This window comes from Hemicordylus capensis, chromosome 2, assembly GCF_027244095.1.
Source record: "Hemicordylus capensis ecotype Gifberg chromosome 2, rHemCap1.1.pri, whole genome shotgun sequence".
Taxonomy (NCBI): Eukaryota; Metazoa; Chordata; class Lepidosauria; order Squamata; family Cordylidae; genus Hemicordylus; species Hemicordylus capensis.
In genome coordinates, this window is record NC_069658.1 from 427,282,490 (window position 1) to 427,305,537 (window position 23,048).

The 23,048-nt window shown below is 41.6% G+C and overlaps 1 protein-coding gene across 1 annotated transcript in view; it reads right to left on the minus strand.

The window, feature by feature from the left end:
• Window positions 1–2,359: 2,359 nt before the first annotated feature.
• The window catches only part of LOC128342079 (17-beta-hydroxysteroid dehydrogenase type 6-like), a 38,041-nt gene continuing 17,352 nt past the window's right edge, over window positions 2,360–23,048 (minus strand). Inside the window, exons 3-4 of the mRNA XM_053288916.1 lie at window positions 20,073–20,331; window positions 2,360–2,552 (exon numbers count right to left, since the gene is read on the minus strand). Coding sequence (XP_053144891.1) covers window positions 2,387–2,552; window positions 20,073–20,331 — 425 coding nt within the window. The 3' untranslated portion in view covers window positions 2,360–2,386. The remainder of the gene's footprint in view (window positions 2,553–20,072; window positions 20,332–23,048) is intronic.

The following is a 23,048-nucleotide window of genomic DNA, read 5'->3' on the forward strand; positions in this document are numbered from 1 at the left end:
CAGTACCTTGATCAATGTTCAGGAGGACTTTTAAAAATGTATTTGGTTTTATTGTTTGTGGTAGAAGTTTGATTGTTATCTCTTCTATATTTGTTTTGATCTCATGCTGGTTGCTGACCGAAATACAGAGATTTGCTATAAAAATTGCCCCAAATTTCCCGAAATCTCCAAAACCATATCAGATAATTCTGAACTGACATAGGATTCCATATTTTATATCAGAATTATCTCTGATATTCTCCTAAATGGCCAATATCAGACTTTTTCGAATCAGATATCCAAAATGGAGGGGCTTGTGGCAGTGGCCACAGTGGAGCCAACGATTCACTTTCACTGAAGTGGCTAGTCAATAGAAGGTGCCCCTAGTCCCATGTGTACGTGCATGGAAGTTTATAGTTCTGGTGAGGTTTTTTCCCCTTCACATTACATTTTAAGGGCTACTTGTAAAGTCCAGTCTTCTGTTTTCTGAGTATGTGCCGTGCAACACAGATAGCTTCTTTTCCATGCTATCTTTGGAAGGCATTTATTATAGTTTTGCATTTATATCTTCCTCCAGGGAGCCCAAAGCAGTGTACCTAGTTACGTTTACTGTCACAACAAGTCTGTGAGGTAGGTTAGGCTGAGAGATAAATGACTGCCCCAGAGTCACCCAGCAGGTTTTGTGGCCGTATGGGCTTTGGACATGTCATGACTGTTCTGCAGCAAAGACATGAAGGGGAGGAGAAGGAGAGGAAGGCAGGGCAGAGCAGGAGTGGGGTGGGGGTGGCGGCGGCACCACATTTCCAAATTTTGTCCCCAGGCCCACTCCCATCTTTCTATTTTCCTGCTTCTGGTAGTTGTTGCTGATTTCTACACTATGTTTCTTTTTAGTCCTTTTGGGACAGGGATACCCACCCACCCACCCACCCACCATTGTTGTTCAATATAAACTGAGAAATTTTGATGAAAAGTGATATTCGGTACAAATATTTGGAGGAAGAGGAAATGTAGCAGGAGGCTGCTCTTAATATGGCTGTAGGTTCCCCCACTCCTTCAATGCACATGTGCGGGAGAGGTGATTTCTGCTGGTCTTCCTTGCTGCTTATAATATTCAGTACTTTCTAATAACATGTCCCTGACCCTGAAAGTCCTACAGCTGTCCTTTTTGGAAGGCAGAGTGCACTTACTGAGGTAGGAAAAATCAGTGAAAGTTTCTGCCCCCCAGTGCAACTCATGTATGCTGACGAACTGGGGACATCTCTGGCTGTGAGGATGCAGCCTCTTGATGCGTCCTTGCTTCCTTAGTCACCATCATGACAGGAGCAAAGGGCAAAAAATGCATAAGCCAAGAGCTTAGAAATCAAAGGGAAAAGAAACACACCTGTTTAAAAAGGTTAGTTGATGATGAAGTCTACATCCTCTTAGGCTATCAGAGGATTCATTTGGGAGATGTTATTTTTACCCCTAGTAGGTAAACAGCAGAGCACTAGGGAAGAGCACACACTCCACTTGTAGAGTAGTTAGCACAGAGTTTTGTTGTTGCAGCTCTTTAAAGAAAACACATGGAAATTCTTGTAGAACTAAATACTAAGTATTTATTGGTTAAGTACACTTGGATAGGAAAGATCTTATCCTAATCTAAAGGACTACATTATGAATAGGTAAAGAGGGAGAGAGATGTTTCCATCTGCTCTCTAAAAGGAAAGGAAGGATGATGGGGCTCAACAGGAAATACCTGAAGAGTAATATCAGGGGTCATAGAGATAGAGACAGGTAGACTCTTACTCACTATCACTATTCTCAATGCCCCTAGTGGTCATTAGGATAGTTGATGCAAAAGGCTGATGCACTGGAACACCATCTCCAAACAGATGCAATAGGAGTGATGTCCTCTCCAGTTTGTTGGCTTGTTTGGATGAGTTAATTCTGTTTCTGCATCACAATCGACACTGTCTGGGCTGGCTTGGGCAGAATAAATTCTAATATGAAGTCCATGATTGAAGCTGGCAAATAAAAGAGAGGAATGTAGAGGAACTTTGCATCCCAGCCTGTTATGTAGCGAATACACGGGCAGCTGGATGTCAGGGCATGTTCGATGCAGTCGGTGACCAGGCAGAGGTTCTTGTTGCCTGTATCTATGATAAATTGCAATAAGTTGCAATCTATGTGTGGGAAATATGAAGCAAAGGAAAAGTTAGGTCTGCAACCATAGAGGGGATATGCTGACATTTTTGGTAGCTGAAGGTATATAATAATTACTGCTTGTGGAAGTCCTCGACAAAGGGGAGGCTCTTAGAACAACCCTCAATGCCTGAGAACTGAGACTCAGTCAACAGAGCCTTTGTGGCCTTCATATTTGTAAAAACACAACCCCCCAACAGAATTACTAGAAAATAACTTGTTCTTTTTACTCACAGCTCTCAAAGTATTGCTCTCCATAGGATTCCTTGATTTCAGAAGGGAGCTGGCTCCACACATCCTGTAAGTCTTCTATTGCATCATCAAAAAAAGGTGTACAGAAAACCCCGGGCTCAACAATGCTGACTTTGACACCAAAAGGATGGATCTCTCGCCTGAATTATAACCAAAATATCATGGCATGGCACTTCTGATAGAGCCACTATAAGAAATTTTATGTTTAATATGTACATTGTGCCTGACAGCAGCAATGTGTCCCACAGGGATGTGGATCCATGGAGGGCAAGTTGTAGGCAGTGTTCACTCTAAGATCTATACATATGTGTGCACTCACAATTTGTTTTATGTCCACTCTGTTAATTTTAAATCTGACTCAGATTGAATCAGGAAGTCCTCATTCTGAATGCACACACTGCCTTGATACTGCTTTCCAAAACAAAACCTTATCTGCACACAGATGGGGGGAAAAAAGAGGGAACACTGGTTGTAAGCAAACAAAATTAGTGACATGGCACAAAACCACTACTGATCATGTGGCATGTCTATAAAGTCATCAACCACAGCTTCTGATTTCCTGGCTTTGGGGAGCTTGAGCCAAAATAAGATAGCCTTGACTCTGGTCTTAAATTGGCAGGCTTTCAACCATAAAATGATTTGTGTACTATTAAGAGTACATTAAGAGTGTTGGCAATTCAGTACACTCCCCAATGTATCATTTATTGCAGATTCCAAAGAAAAAGTGAATTGCATTATATATCTCTCTATATATAATTCTATATCCAGAGGCGTCTGGAGCTGTGCAGATACCTGAACCATGATTGCCTAATGCCTTGGGAAGGGAGGAGCAGCGAGCTATGGACAGCAGGCGTAATCTGAAGACACAGGAGACAGAAGAAAGGAGAAAAGGCAGAGGGGAAAGGAGGAATCATTGCCTGGGGAGGGACTGGGAGCAGCAGCGAGGGAGGTGGGAATCGGCAGACTCTGGAACAGAAAAGGGAAGGAAAGGCGGAGAAAACCAACCACAGAGAGGGGCGTGGGGCAGGGTGGGAGAGACAGCGCGAGCGGGCGGGGCGCGGTGGGAGAGACAGCGCGAGCGGGCGGGGCGCGGTGGGAGAGACAGCGCGAGCGGGCGGGGCGCGGTGGGAGAGACAGCGCGAGCGGGCGGGGCGCGGTGGGAGAGACAGCGCGAGCGGGCGGGGCGCGGTGGGAGAGACATGTCTCAATTTTGTTTGCTCAGCAACTATACCAAGGTTTTCTCACCACGAGTAAGGTACACATTGAAGGTTTTTGTACTTTCCCACTAGTCTAGAGAAAGAGATTCTCCCTGGACATTCACCCAAATTCAAGGGGATTTAAGCTCTGTAATTAGGGCATGGTGGCAGCGATTAAGCTACTGAAGAAACAGTTTAAGTTTGAAGGAACAGCCTTTGTGGGTGAAAGCAAGAGAGAGAAAGATTCAGCATTTTACTTCCCCTCACGTGCGCTTGCTTTGAGACAAAGGCTGGGTTAAATCTGCTACACATGTTATGCACAACACTCTATTGGAAGGTGTATATTGAATGCTGGGAAGTGTAGTGCTTCCCAGCATTTTCCCCATCAAGCTCCGATGAGGAGATTACACTCCTCAGTGCTCAATTTGCGCCTTCAAAGTTGGTGCTGGGGCTTGACAGTGCTCAGTGTCATTTTAGGCTTCTTCACACAATCCACAATAGGGTAGGAGGTACACCCTACCCAAGCTCATGAGCTGTGCTCATTGTCTGTGAGTAAAAAGCAAGTTAGGAAGAAGTGCTCATCTCAAAGCAGCAACTAGGCCAGAGGGCTCCATCCTACCCAGGAGTGGTATCCAAGAGCTCTTTAGCAAGGTAGGATGAAAAGCCCTCCAATCCAGTTTATGCTTAGCAGATTACCATTCCTTTCCCTCCTACCTTGTTTTTACTCACAGATAATGGGAAAATAGGAGCATTCACCGGCCCAAACTTATATACCTCTGCTAACTTGGCAAAGAGGCAACTTTTAAACATGGCGATTCTCTTTATTTAGCAGGGGGAGAGTTACTGGCCCTATCCACTCCCATCGCACTACCTCCAGTGACTGTTGCTCGTGTTTCTTTTTTTGTTGTGAGCCCTTTGGGGTCAGGCATCCATCTTATTTATTTATTATTTCTCTGTGTAAACCACCCTGAGCCATTTTTGGAAGGGTGGTATAGAAATCGAATAAATAAAATAAATAAAAGCTTTCCTACCCTATTTATAATTGTACCCTAATAAGTGTTGGAATTGACGGACTTTGCACTGTCTCTTGTCTCAAAGATAGTGGAGGACAGACTAGTGAGGCAGAGGGTTTGCGGGTCAAGATATTGGTCATCCCTTCTCTACTGCTCTGACACTATCCCTTTGGAATGTAGATTGCTACTCTTAGGGACTAATTTCCTTCCTTCCTGCTTTACACTTCCTCTTCTCTTCTCTTCCTGTTCCCTCTACCTTGCAACATGCAAGCTCCTCTCCCTGCACCATGTGTGCAGAGAGGCAGAATCCATCTGCATCCAGCTAGATAGATAGATTAGAGATCCTAACTCCTCACTTTTGTATCTAGAATGGAGTTCTCTAATAAATACCATTTATATTAAACTATGAACTGGCTCCACGTTACTTTACTCTCAGCATACATGCACGCCTAACTAAATTCCACTGTGTTGTGACTCTGTTCACTCTGCTATAATGAAAAAGCAATTCTCCTACCAAAGAGAATTCCCAACAGGTTATGGGAGCCCAGTATTTTGAGCTGCGTGTACTGCAACTAAAGAGTTAGGTTTGTTCCAGGAGATCAAGTGAGATCTAGCCGTGGACACTTTGAATTGCTAATCTACAGCAGCTGACCTTTTACGGAGCTCAGTGAGGATGGCTACTTACCTAGAGGGAAAGCTCAGGTTGACTATCCTGAACCCAGACAATTACTTGGAATGGAAAATCTGACTGAGGATTGCATTGCGAGCAGAAGGACTACAAAAAGTCACTGAAGAAGACCGACCCCCCATCCCCCCGCAGATGGAACCACAGCTGCTGAGAAAACTGCTAAAGAGGCGTGGCTACTCAAAGATGTAAAAGCTCAAGCTTTGATTGCGCCTTCTGTGAGTAAAAATTATCTTTCTACTATATGTGATCTTGAGACCTCAAAGGAAATGTTAAGCAAGCTAGATTCCTTACATATGAAAAAGGGGTGGGCATACACCTTTAACTTGAGAAAGAAAATGCAGAATCTCCAGTATAAAGATGGAGACTGTTTTGCCAAGCATGTTGGACTGCTATTTCACCTTTTTGCTGCATTTAAAGCTTCAAAGGAGGAATTTACAGAGAGTCAGAAGCTGGAAGCTCTGTTCCTAAGCATGCCTCCCAGCTATAGCAATATAATCAGCCAACTGGAAACCCACACCGCTCTAACCTTTGAGAGAGCTGTGGAAACTATATCTTCTGAAGCAAGCAGAAGGGAAGTTTTGAATTCTCGACATGAAGATGAATTGGTAAATAACTGCTCTTAAGGCAACAATTGGCCATACCAGAGGAGGAAACCCAAGGTGGGGAGGGAATGCTGCAAGAGGAAACCGCATGGGGCCCCACATTTGCATACAAAAAGGTCTGGACTAATGCCTTTAGATGTTTTCTGTGTAACCAATTTGGCCACAAGGTGGCGAACTGTCCCAAGAATCAGACAAAGAAAGCTGACTTTACAGAAAGAGATTTAAAGGACTTTAAGATTGCTGATTCAAATAAGAATTTCAGTGTTTCCCTGTTTCAAGGAGATGGAAAATTCATATTAGATAGTGGTTCCACGAGTTAGCAATAGCACTTACATTTATATACCGCTTTATAGCCGAAGCTCTCTAAGTGGTTTACAATGATTTAGCATATTGCCCCCAACATTCTGGGTACTTGAGTTATATCTCAAATCATTTGGATTTCTATACTGAACTGTTTGATATTCCTGAAGAGATTGTTCATTTGGGCAATAATACTACAATTAAAGCAAAGAAGAAAGCCGAAGGAATTTTGTATTGCAAGTTGTTAGATGGATCAGTTAAACCATTTTTGGTGAGAGATGTTTTGTATATCCCTGACTTCTCAAGCGCCTTACTTTCAATATCTAAGCTAGAGAAATAAGGCTGTGAACTGTATATTAGAAATGGGCAATGTGTTGTTACTCAGAATGGAGAACTTTGCCTTGTAGGCTCTGAATGCAAAGGCCTGTACAGCGTGCAGGAGCAACCTGTATCAAAGACAGTCAGAGAAAGACCAGCCCAGTCCAGACCTGAAGCATACCAGCCCAATGAAGTGAACCTTGCTCAGTCATGCCTGCATGAAAACTGCTTGCAACTGTGGCATAGACGCCTGGGACACAGGAGTTATGAGTCAATCCAGAACATGAAGGAAAGGGGATTAGCTGATGGCACTGATTTTGTACCATGTGACATTGTGACTAACTGTGTTTGTTGTCTTGAATCCAAAGCAGTTAACAAGCCATTTCCTAAGCAGAGTGAAAGGAAGACCAGAAGACCCCTGGAGCTTATCCACAGCAATATATTTGGACCACTACCAGCGACCATAGGTAATCACAAATATTTCTTAACAATCACTGACGATTATACACAATATTCAGTTGTATTACTACTAAAGGAGAAATCACAGATGCTTGAGAAACTCTAGGACTATGTGGCCATGGCAAGCAACAAATTTGAGCAGAAGCCAAAGATCCTGAGCACAGAAAATGGAGGCGAGTATATGTCCAGTGCCACACAGCAGTTTCTGAGAGAACATGGAATCGTGCATCAAACCACGGTAGCTTACAATCCATCACACAAAATTGAGTCTTAGAAAGGAAAAATAGAAGCCTCCTGGATATAGTAAGATGCATGCTTGCTGACACACACCTCTCACAGAAACTCTGGGGAGAAGGCATCATGACTGCTACATACATACAAAACAGAATGCACCCAAAAACTCTAGGACCAACACCATATGAACTTTGCCATGGTCATAAGCCGTCCATGATGCATTTGTGTATCTTTGGAAGCACGGCTTACTCATACATCCCAAAGGAAAAAAGGACTAAGCTGGGGGCTAGGGCCACAAAAGGGATTTTTGTAGGCTACTCAGTGCGATCCAAAGGCTACAGAATTCTGGATCCTGACACCAACAAGATAACCATAAGCAGATCAGTGTGTTTTGATGAGAATGAAAGAGCTATGTCTTCAGAGGGGGCCTACACCGAAGCAAGCAACCAGACCAAACACCTTGACAACTGGATTATGCTTCCTGATCTCAGCAAAATTGAGGAGGAGGAGACAGCAGATCCAGATCCAACTACGCTCGACACAGAGACCCCCAGCGATCCACCAGATGCACCTGAGATAATGGAAGGGACCACAGAGGGCGAGGTGAGGTGATCAACATGCTCAACCAGAGGTCTTCCAGCCCTGAGACTGTCCTACCTCGCAAGAACGGTGGAACAACCAGAACCCTCATCATGGGAGGAAATATCCCAGCTACAACAACCAGAAGCCCAGAAGTGGAAACAAGCTGCAACTGAAGAGCTTGAGGCTCTACAGAAAAACAAAACCTGGACTCTTACTAAGTTACCTCAAGGAAGGAAATGGGTTCTGAAACTCCATATAGGCTGCAAATGGGTTTTCAAACTCAAACATGATGCTGATGGTGAGATTCAGCACTACAAAGCCAGATTAGAAGCGTAGGGATATTCACAGAAATATGGGGAAGATTATGATGAAACATTTGCACCAATAGTCAAACACACCACAGTAAGGACTCTGTTAAGTATTGCTGCTAGCAAAGGAATGCATGATAGATACTTTATTTACGGCCAATGGCCAAAACAAAAGAACACAAAGAATAAATTCTAGCATTCATCATTAACTCAGTCATTAACTTTAGCATCAATCAATGAACTACGAATTCTAATTGCGATGTAACAAAATTTTGCTACAATATGAGAGATGCAAAGTAAATTATCTTCAAGTAGAAATTTCACCAGAAAATCATCTGACTGATGTTGAAACCTAGAAAGAAGTGGCAGAATCAAATGACATCTAATGTCACTGTAGAATCTACAGCATAATAAAATGTGAGCAATTGATTCCAGTTCACCCGAACCACAAGGGCACAAGCAAGCATCCAGGGGTAGATGTTGAAATCTCCCCATTAATACAGCTGAAGGAAAGGCATTAAAGTGTGCTCTTGAAAAAGCCCAGAGGAACTTTCTGACAGTTATGATAGACAAATATGAAGCCTGGGAAAAATCCACCCTGGCCTTAATCTGACTGTAAAATGCCGGCAGACAAGCCAAATGGTTCTGAAACTCCATATCATTTAGACATTGACGAACTATTTTTTTTGCATTCACTAGGTCAGTTTCTAATAAAAATTCAGGATCTAGGCCAATTCTGGAAAGTTTATCCGTAATCTTTACCAGCCAAATAGGCCGGGGTGTAGCCGAAAGGAATCCAGGCACAAGTCCCACTGGCTGGAGGTGAAGCTTCAGCCAGTAGAAAATAATCTGCAACCATGCCCTGGTCTCAATCCTCCACAACCCAGCCTCCTGTCGTAGCACCATATTAGGGGTGCATCTAGGTGTACCAAAAGCGCTCTTAGAAAGCCCGACTGTATCCACTCTAGGGGCATAAAACTATCAAAGGGGCCCAACTGTACTCCATACAAAAGTTGTGGGACAGTTTTAGTGAGAAACAATTTAATGGCGGCAGGAATATATCCTCCACCCTGTGCATGGTGAAATCTCAGAATAGCTACCACGCTTCGTTGAGCCAGACCAGAAACCATTCTAGCATGGGCGTGTTGCCTGTTATATTGAAATATCACACCAAGATATTTTATTTGCTTTACTTGTTCTTGATGTCCCCCAACAGTCCATCTAAAACTCTTAGCTTTATTGTTAAAGCAAACTATTTTAATTTTGGAATAAATGATGACCAGATGTTCCTCCTGACAATATGTTACCAAAGCCCCCAGAGCTCTTTTAAGGCCTGATCTAGTTTGGGGAAAAATCACTGTGTTGTCAGCATACATCAATAGCGGCAGCCTTCTGTTTGCTAATATAGGGGCAAAAGTATCCAATTTCTGTAAACGCTTAATTAAATCGTTTACATAAAAATTAAACAAAAAAGGTGCAAGTATACACCCTTGTCTCACACCTTTTGTAGTTGGGATTGCTTTAGATAAGTGACCAACAGAGTTCAAACGAACACAGATAGAAGAGTTCTCGTGTAACTTATAAAGTAACAGTAAAAGCCGCATATCAATTGATGTATTAGCCAATTTTGCCCACATTAAATTTCTAGAAATAGAATCAAAGGCTGAACAAAAGTCGACAAATGCAGCAAAAAGTGATCAATTACCCAAGGAAATGTACTTTTCAATAAGATGTTGCAGGATTAAACAATGATCTATAACTGATCTGCCCTGTCTAAAGCCGGCTTGCTCATCTTCTAATAAGCCTTCCTGGTCCAGCCAGGAACATAATTTTATGAATAGATGTTTCGCATATAATTTGCTTATTATATTTAAGAAACTTATTGGTCTGTAGTTGGATGGATCTTCTCTTTTCTCCTTTCCTGAAAATCGGGATAACAAATAGCCATACCCCAGTCCTTTGGGATGTGGGCCGTCTGATCAATATAAGTGAATAGAGCAGCCAACACAGGAGCCCACCAGTCAACGTGATCCTTCAGAAGATCAGGAGGAATAAAGTCATTTCCTGGGGCTTTCCCATCTTTAAGTTGGGAAATCAGTTGCTTGATCTCTTGAGGAGATACAGCAGGCCACTGAGGCAAATCTCCTAAAGGTAGATCCAAGCAGAAATGTGCAATCTGATCAGTATATAGGCACGCAAAGTGCGACTCCCAAATTTCCGCTGGGATTAAAGAATCCCTGTTATCACTGGGAAAATTGGCAGGGGCAGAAAGTAGTCTCCAAAAACCCACTGAATCCTTATTCTTGACTGTATTAAGAAGCAATAGCCAATTTTCCTGCATGAAGGCTTTTTTCTTGCTCCTCAAGAGCACCTTATAGGCCTTTTTTTCCTTAGCTAGTTCCAGTTTCAATAACAGGGTCGGATTATTTTTAAACTGAACAGAAAAAGAGACCAAATCCCTTTTTGCTACTATGCAATCCTGATCAAACAATTTTTGGGGATGTCTGGGTCTGCGAGAAGGATAGACATGACATATTCTAGTCAAAAACGGTTTCATGCTTTGTACAAGCACGTCATCAGCAGAGAGGATCGAAGGAACACCTTGATCATGCAAGATTCTAGCACGTGTCTCTATTCCAGCCTTAGAATTAAGCCATCCACAAACAGCTTGCTCAGACTGTCTGTTCCATTTTACCCTAATCAGCCCAGAGCAAGCAGAAGAACTTGAAGATAAAAAGCTAGAAGTTCCATGACAGTGGTCTGTAAATTTGCATGTCAGAGTAAGTGGGTAATGGTCACTTTCAGGTCTAGCTATAACCCTAAGCTCCTCTATCTTCACAACTAGGTCACAAGTAACCTCAAAATAGTCAATAGTAGAGAATTTAACACCCGAACAAAAATTAAATTGGCCCGGGCAATCCCCAGGAGCAGCTCTGTTCAGGATAATCAGATCTAAATTCTGGGCCATCTGAACCAAACATAGCCCTGCAAAATTTCCAATTGGATCGATAAAGAGACGTGTGGGGAGACAAGAGTTTGTGTTTCATGAGGGAGGCCATAAAGAGAACTTTCCATACAATGAAGCATCATCGGGCCCCAATCTCGCATTACAGTCCCCTCTGATTATCAAAGAAGTGGTTGGGTAAACCGAAACCAACTGCAAAATATAGGCTTCCACTTCCTCCCATTGTTGTTCAATTTCCACATAAAGATAACGAGGGGGCAAATACAAATTAACACAGAGTAATTGGAAATTCTTGTTGGTTATCAATACAGCCACAACCCATCTGTGTGAGAAAGGTAATTTCTCAACCTTCCCCTCCAAAAAAGAAGAGACAAATAATACAAGTCCCCCTATTGGTCTACCACCTTTAGGGCTCGAGACAGCTGATGTCATAAAGGAACAATAATTGGGAATTTGAAATTCAACAGTCATCCAAGTCTCCTGAAGAAATATATCAAAAGAAGAAATAAAATTTAGAAAATCACAATCTAAAATTTTCACAGACCACCCTCTTACATTCCATGAGAGGAGTGATAATTTTTGCTGCTGGCAATTATTACCAGATAATTGTCAATTGATAAAATTGGCCTGTGGGTCCAGCCCTCCCAGATCCGGCACGTCAGACATGAGATTGTCAGCACAGCATCAATCTACCAAATCCAGCCCAGCAGTTGTTTGAAATAACACAGAAATTCCATGAAAGGATTGATCCATCTGGGACTGTAGAAGTTCCAGTGACTCATTCTCTGGCATATTGCATGTAGGCAAAGGTGAAGAATAAGCTGGCAAGACCTCAGAAATCGAAAAATCCACACACTGAAGAGGCAATAATAAAGCATCCAGCTTGTCAAAATGCAGGTCTGTCCAAAATGACCATTTAAATAGACTTTTAAGGGGACCCTGAGGGATAGCTATACAAGGAGTCTGAGTATAAATGTCCTTAGTCTTCTGAATCTGAGGCTTGGCATTCTTTTCTCTGGTTAATGCAGACGCTGGAGAGTGTGGATGGTCCTCCCTTATTTCTACTGGAATGTCCAAATCGATCAAACTTCCAGCCTTATTATTGTTAGACATCTTATTACATCTCTCTGTGTCTCTTCGAGTGTCAGACAAAGAAGAGGTTAAATTACTCATAGAAGTAAAAGATTGTTCAATCTGAGAGATATTAATAAGAAGGGAATCATCAAAACCCTTTGAGCACAGATTAGATCTTTCAGCAACTTCACAGAAGGATGTTTGCATCTCAGTTTCACATCCATTCTTCTCCTTATCTGTTTGTGTCTGTTTCTCAGAAACTTTAAAAGAGTCCACCCCACTATGGGCTCTTACAAGCCTCTTTACTGTAGAATAGTAATTTGCATCTAAATCATCAGGCTGGAAATCAGTAAACACTCTCCCAGGATATATTCTGAATCGACTTATGTAATAACACATGCGAACCAGAGACATAGGGACAAGTGAACTTTCAAAGGAGAGCAACAGCTTTAAAACACAGGAGTTACGTGTTGGCTGTTTAATATACAATTTTAAGTCAACCGAACTATCCTGATATTATTTTTTGAATTCCAGCGATGCATATTAACAGAGTTTAAGTAGACAGTAAGCAAAATTTGTGTTTTCTGATAAATTTTAGAGGTGCCAACCACTGGAACAACAGGACTTTCACTCTTATAATATCAGGACGGGGAGGAAACTCCTGATTAATAGCAACTCCTTGATTAGTAGCAACTCCCTGAGACACAGACTCCATGCTTAAGGCAGTCTCCTTGTTTAGAGAAGACTTGAAACAGCCTTGGGCGGAAGTAAACTTGTTCAATATGATCTTAATTTCATCCAGGTTGGCTGTTATAGATGATAAACGCTGGAAGAGATAAATTAGAGTCTCAGCCATCAAAACAGACATACCTAAGCATGAGACTGTAAATGGATAAGAAGCAGCTGTAGTCGTTACCTTAGAGTCCTTAGCAGAACTTGCAGGGTACACTGACTGTGCTAGTGAGTCGTCCCATGAAACAGAAGATAGAGATAGGGGGTCGTTCAGCTGATTATCTATGGAAATTTCAATGCTGTATCAGTTGTATCAGCATTCCTCTGGTCAGCATTCCCACCACAAACTGTTCCACGGCAGACATTCTGTTGTGGTTCTCCATCTTTGAATTCAGGTAAGTTACTGATAATATCATTTATATCATTAGTAATTCCCACCAGCTGATTTTCTGATACAGACATTACAAAAGAATCAGTTTTGGTTTGAGTCGAGGATATTTTAGTGGACCTCTTCTCCTTTTGACAACCCAGAAGGTTTCTGCTTTGGTTCTTTCTTTTCTCTCTCTTTTTTGTCATTATGAAAAGCTTGGCTGGCTGCCTTCAGCTGCCTTCAACTGCAGCAAGAATTCAGCTACACAGAGCCAAAGCATGCCCATAAATTAAACTCCAGATGCCGAGTGAAGATTAAAAGAAAACTTCTAAAAATAAATAAAAGATAAAATAGCTAATGACTTAACTAGGAGAACCCACAAGACTGATAAACTAACTCCTTCAGACAAAACATTACAGACCATTCCAAGAGCACAAAAAAGGAGCCTCCACAATAATGTTATTATCTTGTTATCAGTGCTCCTGCTCAGAAGTCCACCAAGCTTGCTGGGATTCTTCAGTCCTCTGGCTACTGCAGTCCTCCAGCTGTTCTCAACTTGGCTGAGAGCCCTTGTGCTCTTGCCCTTCGGCTCGCGCCCCTGGCTCAGCTGGATCTTAAGTGTCAGTTGTTATTATCTACAAGGGGTGGAGCACAGGCAAGCACTCAGGGTCCTGCTCAGCAGAGCCCTCTTCCCATCCAAGCTGATCCCTGCCTGTACATGAAATTCAGAGATGGCAAATGGACTTACATTTTGGTGTATGTTGATGATTTGATTTTTGCTTATGAGAAGGCTAGCAAAGGAATGCATGTTGAACACCTAGACGTGAAAACTGCATTCTTGCATGGCGAACTAGAAGAGGACATTTACATGCAACAACCACCAGGTTTCTTAGAGAAAGCCAAAGAGGACCTTGTATGCAAACTGCAAAAGAGCATTTATGGTTTAAAACAGGCTGCCAGAGTATGGAACACAAAACTTAATGATATGCTGCTTCAAGCAAACTTCAAAAAAAGTGAAGCTGATCCCTGCCTGTACACAAAATTCAGAGATGGCAAGTAGACTTACATTTTGGTGTATGTTGATGATTTGATTCTTGCCTATGAGAATCCAGATGACAGCAAGAAAATATTGCATCATCTGAACAGAGATGTGGAAGTCAAGCAACTTGGCAACATTGCACACTACTTGGGCATTCAAGTACAAAGAGAGAAAGATGGAAGTTTCCTCATCAACCAAGAACAGAAAATTAAAGACTTGATAAACCTGCTCAGACTGGAAGATGCGAATCCTACACCAACTCCAATGGAAGTGAACTACATAAAGCAAGAAGATCAAACTGAGCCGCTATCTGACAACCATAGATATTGTGAAGCATTGGGTAAGCTTCTATACATTAGTACACTCACTAGGCCAGATATTAGTACAGCAGTTGGCTTACTTTTGAAGAAAGACTGCATCACCAACAGTCAAGGACTGGAATGCAATTACGAGACTTGTTAAGTATGTAAAGGGTACTGTACACTTTAAACTCAAGCTGTCAGCTAACAGTGAACCAAAACTAGAAGTATACATAGATGCAGACTGGGGTGGAGACCTAACAGTAAGGAAATCTACCAGCGGTCACATAATTTTCTATGGAGATGGAGCCATAAGCTGGTCAAGCACCAAGCAAGACATAACAGCATCATCAACCACTGAAGCAGTATATGTATCAGCTGCACAAGGCTGCCACGAGATACAATGGCTGTGTCAACTACTGAAAGATCTAGGTATAGATGTACCACAGCCCGTACCACTGTATGAAGACAACCAAAGCTGCATTCAACTCTCCAAACAAGAAGATGTAAAGAGGTGTACCAAGCATATTGATGTGAAGTACCATCATGGGTGTATCTAGGGTAGGGCAGGCAGGGCACGTGCCCCGGGCGCCACTTGAAGGGGGCGCCATTTTGTGAAATTAAAAAATTAAAAAATGGCTGCCAAAAACAAAATGGCCACCTTTGCAACCGCCCCCCCCACAGCCTTTAGGAAGCCCCCCCAAAGGGACTACAGGTAAAAAAAAATAAAAAAATATAATATAATATAAGACACTGTACACATATTCAGATTGGCACTATGTACAGAGAATCAGGGCTTGTGAATACTGAGCTGACGCTTATGACCTAGGATTGTATTCATTTGCTCTTACTTTGCTTCTTGTGATAAGTGAGTTAAATGTGATGTCTTGCTAATATGGCGATTAATGGTGAGTTTGTCTTTGAATCAGTGTGAAATCCTTATTAAGGCCCAGTGGGAGTTTCTTGCTCTCTTTCTCTCATTTTAACTGTCTTTCTGAAAGACTAGAATATATTCCAAGCAGTGACACAGTTTACTCTGCATATCTTTAATTATTTACAGAGTATCTGGGAAAAGTCAAATTCTCCATTGATTTTTAAAACTTATGTAATGGTGATGCTACAAAGCATAGCAGAGAATTAAACAGACACTTCTGTTTAGTTTTCTAAGTACACCTCCACATAGTATTTGGGTATTTCATGAGCCCCAGCATACTGAAATTTGTAGTTTTCCAGCATTTTTTGGTCTGGCTAAGTCCACTGCTAAATAGTTTTTGAAATATTAAAAGATTAACGAGCCTGACTTGTATTTTTCAGCTGATATTATGGTAAAGTTATCTGAAAGATGGGTGTCAGATGCTTAGACAGGGGGGCACAATTTCAGTGCTTCCCCTAGGCGCTATTTTCCCTAGATACACCTCTGAGTACCATGTAGTGAGAAGTCTGCAAAAGGATGGACTAATCAAGCTGGTCTACTGCCCAACAAATGAAATGCTTGCAGATCTATTCACTAAGCCACTACTAAGATCCTGCTTTGAAAAACTGAGAGAGAAAATGAATCTCGTGAAATGAGTCACGAGACATCGAGAGGGGGTGTTGGAAGTGAAGGACTTTGCGCTGTGTCTTGTCTCAAAGACAGTGGAGGACAGACTAGTGAGTCAGAGGGCTAGAGAGTCAAGACATTGGTCATCCCTTCTCTACTGCTCTGACACTATCCCTTTGGAATGTAGATTGCTACTCTTAGGGACTAACTTCCTTGCTTCCTGCTCTCCCTGCACCATGTGTGCAGAGAGGCAGAATCCATCTGCATCCAGTTAGCTACATAGATTAGAGATCCTAACTCCACACTTTCCTATCTAGAATGGAGTTCTCTAATAAATATCATATATATTGATTTGAAACTATGAACTGGCTCCAAGTTACTTTACTCTCAGCATACATGCATGCCTAAATAAATTCCGCTGTGTTGTGCCTCTGTGCACTCTGCTATAATGAAAAAGGGTTTCTCCTACCAGAGAGAATTCCCAACAGTAAGTGTCTGCCCCTGGCACTGGGAATAGCAAAACACTGTCTGGAGTTTAGCACAGTGGGAAATGGTTCTCACACTGGGGATTTCTTGCCAAAGTGCCACCCACTTGAAAAATACGGAAGATCACTGACCTAGAGAGTTTTCCTCGATGTCAAAACAAAGACTCCCGAGCCTAAACTAGGAGTTAGGAAAGATAACATTTCTCCCTCTCTCACAACACTAGAACCAGGGGTCATCCCATGAAACTGAATGTCGGGAAATTTAGGAGAGACCACATGAAGTACTTTTTCACATAGCACATAATTATCCTATGGAATTCCCTGCCACAAGACATGGTGATGGCCACTAGCTTGGATGGCTTCAAAAGGGGCTTTGACAAAGTCATGGAGGACAGGTCTATCAATGGCTACTAGTCTGGTGGCTATAGACCACCTCTAGCCTTGGAAGCAATATGCTGCTAAATACCAGTTGCAGGGGAGCAACAGCAGGAAAGAGGGCAAGCCCTCACCCCCTGCCTGTGGGCCTTTGGGAGGCATCTATTGGGCTACTGTGTGAGAAAGGATGCTGGACTAGATAGGCCTTGAGCCTGATTCAGCAGGGCTGTTCTTATGGAGCAACACAATCCTATATACCTCCCCAAAAGCAACCTTAAATTTATTTATGTGCTATATTTTGCCAGACAACTGAGGTGTGAACTTCATGGTTGAATAGGGTTTTGTGAATAAATAGGCTAAATTTAGTTAAGAATGTTTTTAAAATAGACATTAGCTGAAAAGCGGCCCTGCTAATGAAGTCAATGTGATCTTATCACAGAAGTGAAGTTTTCCTGTCAGCATTCTGAGAATGGGGGATGGACAGGAGGACACTGAGGTAATTTTGAGACTCTGCCTGACAGAAGAGAGAGGATGGGTGGCGGAGGGGAAGAAGAGGGTGCTGCAGTCCTGTGCAGGCTTACTCAGAAATAAGCCCTTGTGAACAGAGGTGGATGTGTGTGTGTGTGTCTTTGTATTGTGCATGCTTCTGGTTTGTGTAATTCTGTTCTTATGTGTGTGCGTGCACATGTGAGTATATGTCTGTGTTGTGCAAGTGTGTGTTTGCTTATGTGTGTGTATGCTTGCGTCCGGGTTGCATGGATGCATGTATGTATGTGTGTGTATGTGCGTTTTCCATTTGTGTGTATGTGGTTGTTTCTATGTACACATGAATATCTGGATTTGTGAGTTCATGCATATGCATGTGCATTTGTGGGCACACATGCTCTTGAGCATTGGCATATATGCACGTGTGTGTGTTTGTGTGTATGCACTTGGGATTTCATATTAGATCATGTGTTTGCTTGTGAGTACATTGGGTTTGTGTGCCTGTACGTGTGTGCTTGTACATAGGTATATGTGTTTGGGTTGTGTATATGTGTTTTGGTATTATGGTGTTTTTGGATAATCCATTCCTTCATCTATTCCTGCAGAGGTGTTCCAATCTAATATTGACTGGTGGGCACCAGTATTAGCAGCTCTTTTTACATATATTGATAAATCCACCCATATCCCAGAAGACTGGCGTATGGCAATCATCATTCCGATCTATAAAAAAGGACAAAGGAAAGATCCTGCCAATTACCGCCCGATCAGCCTCTTGAATGTGGTTGGAAAACTTTATACTAAACATCTATTTATAAAGCTTTATGATTGGATAGAAGACAATAATATTCTTCCTGAAGAACAAGCAGGATTCAGACCAGGAAGATCGACAATAGATTATGCAGTGATTCTCCAGCATTTAATGGAGAAATATGCTTAATGTCTTTAAAATTCCACTCCATGCTGCCTTTGTGGACTTAAAGTTTGCTTTTGATTCCATCTCTAGAAAGAGGCTATGGAAGAAATTATTGTTTACCAATATCAATAAACGACTCCTATTGCTGATTTATAGGCTGCATAGTAATACTAAGCTGAGAGTTAGATGTGGTATTCAAGGACAATTAACTGATCCAATCCCTACAAGGCGGGGAGTCAAACAAGGATGTGTGCTTGCCCCACTACTATTTAACTACTATATGAACTCAGTAGTTCAATGCCTTCATAGAAAAAAGTTCCACCTGCGGTAAGGAGGTAAACAAGGCCCCTTAAATGATGGAAACATGCCTTCAATTATGCCTTAAATTAACCTAGACATGACTTAAATTATGGAGACATGCCTTTAGCACTAAGCCATCTGATTACCGTCAAGCCCTAATAGTCTCTAAATATCGTAGAGTATTTGAGCTGGCCCACTCTGATGTGTTGCCCTCAGCAGTGCTATATGGCAGATATAGTGGGACTCCCCACTCTGAACGCTACTGCCCCTGTAGTACACAGGCCATAGAGGATGTGGGTCATGTTTTATTATATTGTAACTTTTACAGGGATTCACGTGAATCATTAATTTTACCCCTGATTAAGGATTTACAGGGCAGAGGAGATGAAGCATATGTCTTATTTCTTTTATCAGATCACCAAACCCATGTTACTCACAACATGGCTAAATTTTGTTTTATAGCAATGAATATACGTCGGCAACTAATGACCACTGTAGTGAAATAAGTTATCATGCCACTGTATATTCATAAAGCTATATTGTTGCTATGCTGTATGTGTGTGATATTATGTTTTTCTGCTTCCTTCTGTACTGGTCAAAGACTGCAATAAGGTTTATCTATCTATTCCTGTCCTGGAGTAAAGGTATGTGTGTGTCCATGAAGTTGTGTTATATATGTGTGTTGGTGTGTGCATGTTTCTGTGGTGTTTGTGGTTCATGTGCATTTCATGTGTGTGTTTGCATGCAGATTTGTGTGTTCTGCATGCATGTTGTGTTATCCAAGACTGAAAATTGTACATCAGTCATTTTCACCAAATTTGGAGAGAGACAAAAAACAAAAACAAACAAATAAACCCTCCACCGGATAAAGTTTGAGCAAAAACAGATGAATTTGTCAATTTTTAGCACTTTAAAACTTTCTGTACCTCTGGCAATTTTCAGTGAATCACTTTTAAATCATCACATGTGTAGACTACCTTATCTAGTAAATCAGGCATGCCAAGTTTCAAGTTACTAACAACTTTGTTGCATTTATAAGCAATACAAACTTTGAGGATTATAGTGGCAGAACATTTTTTTTTTGGCTGCTTACATTAACTGAGGGGGCACTCTTGTACCCACATAATTTCATGGGTTCTGGAATCTGGTTTGTGGAAACCAGAATTGATGCATACTAGGAAGTCTAAGAAAAGAGGCATAGGAATTAGTGCTGTAAGTAAAGAAGGTGAGAAAACAGTCCTGTAAGTTTATAATTCTGTCCTTGACAGCAGTCACCTTTCCACCACCTGTTATTCAGCCCGGTTACTCTGTCTTTAGCTGGAGGACCACCCTCATGCCACTTAATCAAGCAAAAGAGGAAATCTGCAGAGCTGCTATGGTACCTCAGACTGTCTGAGAAGGATTCTATGCCATATTTGGATGGAGAATACCCTCCAGCGAAGATCACCACTCTTCCCTCCGCACTGCTGAGGTTGACTATCCTCCCTCTGGCTCTTCTCACCAGGGCCAGCATGTGCAGCGTCACATCAATCGTCCCAAGCAGGTTGACATTTATTACCTTTGCAAAGTCATCCTTAGTCAGCCATTCAGTGGGAGCCACTGGGAAGTCTATACCGGCATTGTTTACCAAGCCCCAGAGCCCTGTGTGAGGAGAGAATATACATATTAAAAACTATCCCTATCATTCCAACTCTTTAACTATCTTAAAAATGGAATATATTCGTCTCTCGTAGCTTTTATGTAGCTGTTGTACTTTATATAAATGTTGATATATCTTCTAGAATTAAAAAAAAATTGTATTTAGTGCAAAGCTGAGTCACACATTCAAAAAGAATGGCGATTGTAAGGCACTCAACCTTAACATCTATACTGTGTAAGCAGTAAACATGCTCTTTCACATTCTCATATATTGTGCTCACCTAATGCACCCACTCCTTAATTTCTATAATTATCTTAATGACCTTAATCTCACATGCTAGCAAAATAATGCTCAGGATCATCTAACACTGATTAGAGGTTTATGTGGAAAGGGAAACGCCGAATGTTCAAGCTGGTTTCAGAAAAGGCCGAGGAACAAGAGATATCCTTGCTGATGCATGATGGATCTTCAAGAAAGCCAAAGAATACCAGAAAGTAGTCAATATGTGCTCTATTGACTACAGAAAAGCCTTTGATTGCATCGACCATGTCAAGTTGTGGAATATTCTTAGGAAAATGGGCATCCCAGAACATCTCATTGTTCTCATGAGAAACCTATACACAGGACCGGAAGCCACAGTCCAGATGGAATATGGTGAAACAGACTGGTTCCAAATCGGCAAAGGAGTAAGACAAGCCTGTATACTTTCTCCATTATTCAATTTATATGCTGAACATTTACTGAGAGAAGCTGGAATGGAAGAAGATGAACATGGTTTTAAAATTGGAGGAAGAAACATCAATAACCTGCGTTACGCTGATGACCCCACTTTGATAGCTGAGAATGCGGATGATCTGCAAGCTCTAGTAATGAACATCAAGGAGCACAGTGAAAAAATTGGACTACGACGAAATGTCAAGAAGAATAAACTAATGACAATGGGTACAGCAACCAACCACAGAATTGACAATGAAGACATGGGAGTGGTGGATAGCTTCAGCCTTTTAGGATCGGCCATCAACATTAAAAGATCCAGCCATCAAGCGATACAACACAGACTAGCAGTTGGTAGGGTTTCAATGAAGGCCTTGGAAAAGATATTTAGATGCTTTAACATGTCCACACCTACAAAGATTAGAATTGTTCGGACAATGGTTTTCCCCGTGACACTCTATGGATGCGAAAGCTGCACTTTGAAGAAGTAAGATAGAAAACGTATTGATGCTTTTGAACTTTGGTGCTGAAGAATACTTTTGAGGATACCATGGACAGCTAGGAGAACAAACAAATGGACCATAGAACAAATCCATCCAGAATTTTCAATTGAGGCACAAATGACCAGGCTCAAACTATCATACTTTGGACACATTATGTGAAAACCCAGCTCCCTTGTGAAGTCCATGATGCTGGGGAAAGTTGAAGGAAAGAGAAGAAGAGGACCACCAGCAGCAAGGTGGATGGACTCAGCAATGAATGCACCACTAAGGGACCTTAAAGGCCAAGTTGAAGACAGATCTTCCTGGAGAGAATCTATCTATGTGGTCACTAACAGTCAACACCGACTTGATGGCACTTAACCAATCAATCACATGCACTCACAATTTCCTTGTTTCTTTGCATGTTGAAGACAACTATAAAGCTGAGGCGGTGGTATCCTAATTAACAGTGCAATATAGTTAGGTGCTCAACTTTTTATTCTGATCACCATTTTCTTGCAAATATTCTTTTTTATAGATAGATTTTTACCTCTAAAATCAGAAAACTTTGTAAACAACCGACTGTCTTCAGATAATCTCTTGGGCTAAACTCTGCTGTGTGAGGATTTAAATGTTTATCCTCACACCCCTCAACATAGTCCTAAATACGGGGCTTGCTTCCTCCTTTTTGTTACCAATTTGTGCCCCTTAGTGATCATAGAAATACTTGCCCCACTTCCCACCTGCCTCTGTCTTGTATCCCTCACTACCTCCTCCATCTCTTAACTTTGCCACTTACTCCCAAAACCAAACTGTAGCCGGTTACTACTAACGAATGTAATTTCTTCAATTCGGATATAGACATACAGGGAAAACAGGGATGTGGTGTGCACAAAGCAAATGATTCAGACTCCTGTTTTATTTATTTATTTATTAGAAACTTTTAATGGTTTCTGTTTTAATTGTAAACCACCTTGAGCCATTTCAAAAGGATGGTATAAAAATCAAATAAATAAATAAATAAATAAATTGATAGATAGACAGATAGATAGATAAATAAATAAATAAAATACCACTCAGTCCAAAGACTCCGGGCGGTGCAGAAAAACATGCAAAAAAGGCAACTTTAAAAATTAAATTCTAAATTAAAAACTAAAGCAACTAAAAAAAAACAAATAAGTAAACTACAGGGCAAAAGCCTGGAGAAAAAGAAGTCTTCAATAGAGATTAGAAGATCAGTAAGGAAGGGGCTAGACTAATCTGAAGGGGAAGAGAGTTCCAAAGAAGTGGGACAGCAACCGAAAAGGCCCTTTCGCGGGTCCTAGAGCCCCGAACCTCTCGGAAATCAGAGACCGACAAAAAGGCCATCTGAGATGAACTAACCGGGATGTAACTGGATGGGAGAGGCGGGTCTGTAAGTAGACAGGCGCCAAGTGCCACAAGGCTTTGAAGGTTGGAACCATTGATTTGGTTGAAATGAACTCAATTGAATTCAATTGAATTGAATTCAAAATTGAACTCGG